The sequence below is a fragment of the Echinops telfairi genome, unplaced genomic scaffold (genome assembly GCF_000313985.2).
Source record: "Echinops telfairi isolate 266 unplaced genomic scaffold, ASM31398v2 ScPeMD7_7468;HRSCAF=8506_0, whole genome shotgun sequence".
Classification (NCBI taxonomy): Eukaryota; Metazoa; Chordata; class Mammalia; order Afrosoricida; family Tenrecidae; genus Echinops; species Echinops telfairi.
Genome location: NW_022111369.1, coordinates 74,709,744 through 74,712,650, shown reverse-complemented (window position 1 = coordinate 74,712,650; position 2,907 = coordinate 74,709,744). Strand labels below are relative to the sequence as shown.

The following is a 2,907-nucleotide window of genomic DNA, read 5'->3' as shown; positions in this document are numbered from 1 at the left end:
AGGACATAAGTTTTGAGTGAAGATTGAGACAGAGATTGTTGTTAGACACCGTGAGGTTGGTTCTGACTCATACCAACTTATGCACAACAGAATGAAACACAGCCTGGTCCTGAACAATGCTCAGGAGTTATTTCTTTCAGCCTATTTTTGCACTACTGTATCAATCCATATTGCTGATGGTCTTTCTTGTTTTTCTAAACCCATACTTTATCAAGCACAGTGGTCTTCTCCAGGGTCTGTTCCCTCCTGATGTCATGTCCAAAGTACATGAGACAACATCTTGCCATCCTTGATTCTAAGAATATTTCTGGCATACTTCTTCCAAGACGGATTTGCTTGTTGTTGTTTTTTTTCTAGCAGTGCTTGGTATATCCAATATTTTCCACCAACACCTTAATTAAAACATATCATCTGTTTCCTTGTCTTCCATATGCATTACACAACTTTCACATGCTTCTCAGGTGATCAAAAATACCATGGTCAGAGTCAGGTGCACCTTAGTCCTCCAAATGACATCTGTGCTCTTTAACATTTTAAAATGGTCTTTTGCAACAGGAATGCCTAATGCAAACATGTATAAGGGAGGGCTTTAAAATGTTTGTGGAGGAATGGAATTAAATGATAGTTGAATTTTTCCACAAACTTTTGAAAGCCTCTGTGTGTGTGTGTGTGTGTGTGTGTGTGTGTGTTTGTGTGTGTGTGTCTTTCAATAAAATCACTATTTTGCACCATTAATGCTTTGGTTAAAATTCATGTTTGATTTTTCAGGTGTAAATATACTTTGTTTAACAAATTTGATTAAAATCTAATTAGTACTAACTAATCTCATTATAACACATATGCAAAATTTTTTCCCCCCAGCTTTAATTCACTTTTTCCATTATTTTAGGAGAGATCAGGGTGGCATTTGTCCTGTATAACAACTTGGGTCCTTATTTGTCCACGGAGAATGCCAGTATGAAGTTGGGCACTGAGGCTATGTCCACAAATCACTCTGTAATCGTGAATTCCCCCGTTATCACGGCAGCAATAAACAAGGAATTCAGTAATAAAGTTTACTTGGCAGACCCTGTGGTGTTTACTGTTAAGCATATCAAGGTAAGAATTAATGTTTAAAAATTTTATCCAAAATATATTTATACTTGTTATAATATGAACAGCATTAATTTACTTTATATTTTTCTATTGTTTGACATTTAATTATTCATTCAAATATTAATGGTATTTTACCTTTTTTTTAGAAATGAGATTTTTAGAGAGAACATATTTCTTATATATATAAATGATTATAGAGAATCAGTCACAAATTGATTTCTAAATGATTCTCAGAATGTAAAAAAACAGCAGTAGTTTAATTTGAGCTGAATATAGCTACTTCCTAAAATAGGTAAAGATATTTCAAATTGTTGACCTTCTAAATTAAAAAATAAGACAAAAAAATAAAATAATGTTCCTCCAAAAAGTTATTGTGACTCTGTCTGTATATCAAAGATCAGAATTGTAAGTTAAACAAAGATTTCTGAAGACCATTGTTTCAAAAGTTGATTCCTGGCACAATTAACTTATTTACTTTGCTGGTAAATTAATTGATGTGCCACTGATATAGTAATACTCATATTTCTTCATCTTCCAACCAAGGAGAGCCAACATTTGATTATAGTAAATTTGTTAACATTGATGTGATCACCGTTGACTGCATCAGTGTAAATTGAAACAGTATGAAGTAGTATTAGTTGTAAAGAAAATGCCTACCTAATTTGCGTGATCATAAAGTAGTTATTGCTTTTATTGATTTTTTCCCCCCTGTAGCAGTCAGAGGAAAATTTCAACCCTAACTGTTCATTTTGGAGCTATTCCAAGCGCACAATGACAGGTTATTGGTCAACACAAGGCTGTCGACTCCTGACCACAAATAAGACACATACTACATGCTCTTGTAATCACCTAACCAATTTTGCTGTATTGATGGCACATGTTGAAGTGAAGGTAAGATATATAACATAAAATTAAATATACTTTTAATATATACTCAACCGCTAATTGTAAAGAGTCCAATTCTATGGACTAGCCCCACTTTATGGTTAAAGAGATTCATTGATTTTTCACTTAGTAATTCTATTCAAAATCATTCTGGTATTAGGCTTGTATTTTCATAGATGAGTCGAAGTAATGGCTCTCATTCCTCAGATTATTAGTAGAGTTAATAAAAGTGAAGTTTTCATACAAAACTCCCCGACTGCTCCCACTTTTACTTCATATGAATGGGTGTCACACTAGCTTAATTTAATTTTGTCATAGCTTGGCAGGCTCACGAACAGAACAGAACAACTCTGTGCTAAAGAAAAGTAGTCTGGAATAGGAATTGGAGATAGGTAGGTTGAAAACTAAGCCCAGAGGCTAAAAAGCTATGATGAGATTGAAAGATTGAACACTCTCAAATGGATTGAATCACTTTGTAAATCTGCCCTTGAGCACAGTAAAAGAAACAGGACTGCAAAGGATATGGTAAACTCGAGCATAGCATAATGGGTTCGGACCATCTAGACAGACACTATGATGAGGAAACAGCTAGGTGACAGGTAATTTGCAAAGTGAGAAACATGGCTCATTAAGTTCCAATTGCTTCTTCTAACCATAACTTTGGCTATCATTTGTGTAGAGCTCTGAGCGATGGGGAGGAGCCCTGGTGGCATAGTGGTGACATGTTGGGCTGGTAACTGCAAGGTCAGTAGTTCAAAGCCATCAGCCACTTTTTAGGAGAAAGACAGGGTTTTCTACTCCCATCAAGAGTTTGTCTCTGATGGTGCCCGGCTATCAAAAGGTATAGTTTCTGGGGTCTTAAAGGCTTGAAGGTAACGGGGTCTTAAAGGCTTGAAGGTAACCAAGAGGCCATCTAGCTCAGAAGCA

The 2,907-nt window shown here is 35.5% G+C and overlaps 1 protein-coding gene across 1 annotated transcript in view; it reads left to right on the top strand.

The window, feature by feature from the left end:
* The window catches only part of ADGRL3 (adhesion G protein-coupled receptor L3), a 251,646-nt gene that overhangs the window by 63,443 nt on the left and 185,296 nt on the right, over nt 1-2,907 (top strand). The window contains exons 8-9 of the mRNA XM_045284067.1: nt 890-1,098; nt 1,810-1,986. Coding sequence (XP_045140002.1) covers nt 890-1,098; nt 1,810-1,986 — 386 coding nt within the window. The remainder of the gene's footprint in view (nt 1-889; nt 1,099-1,809; nt 1,987-2,907) is intronic.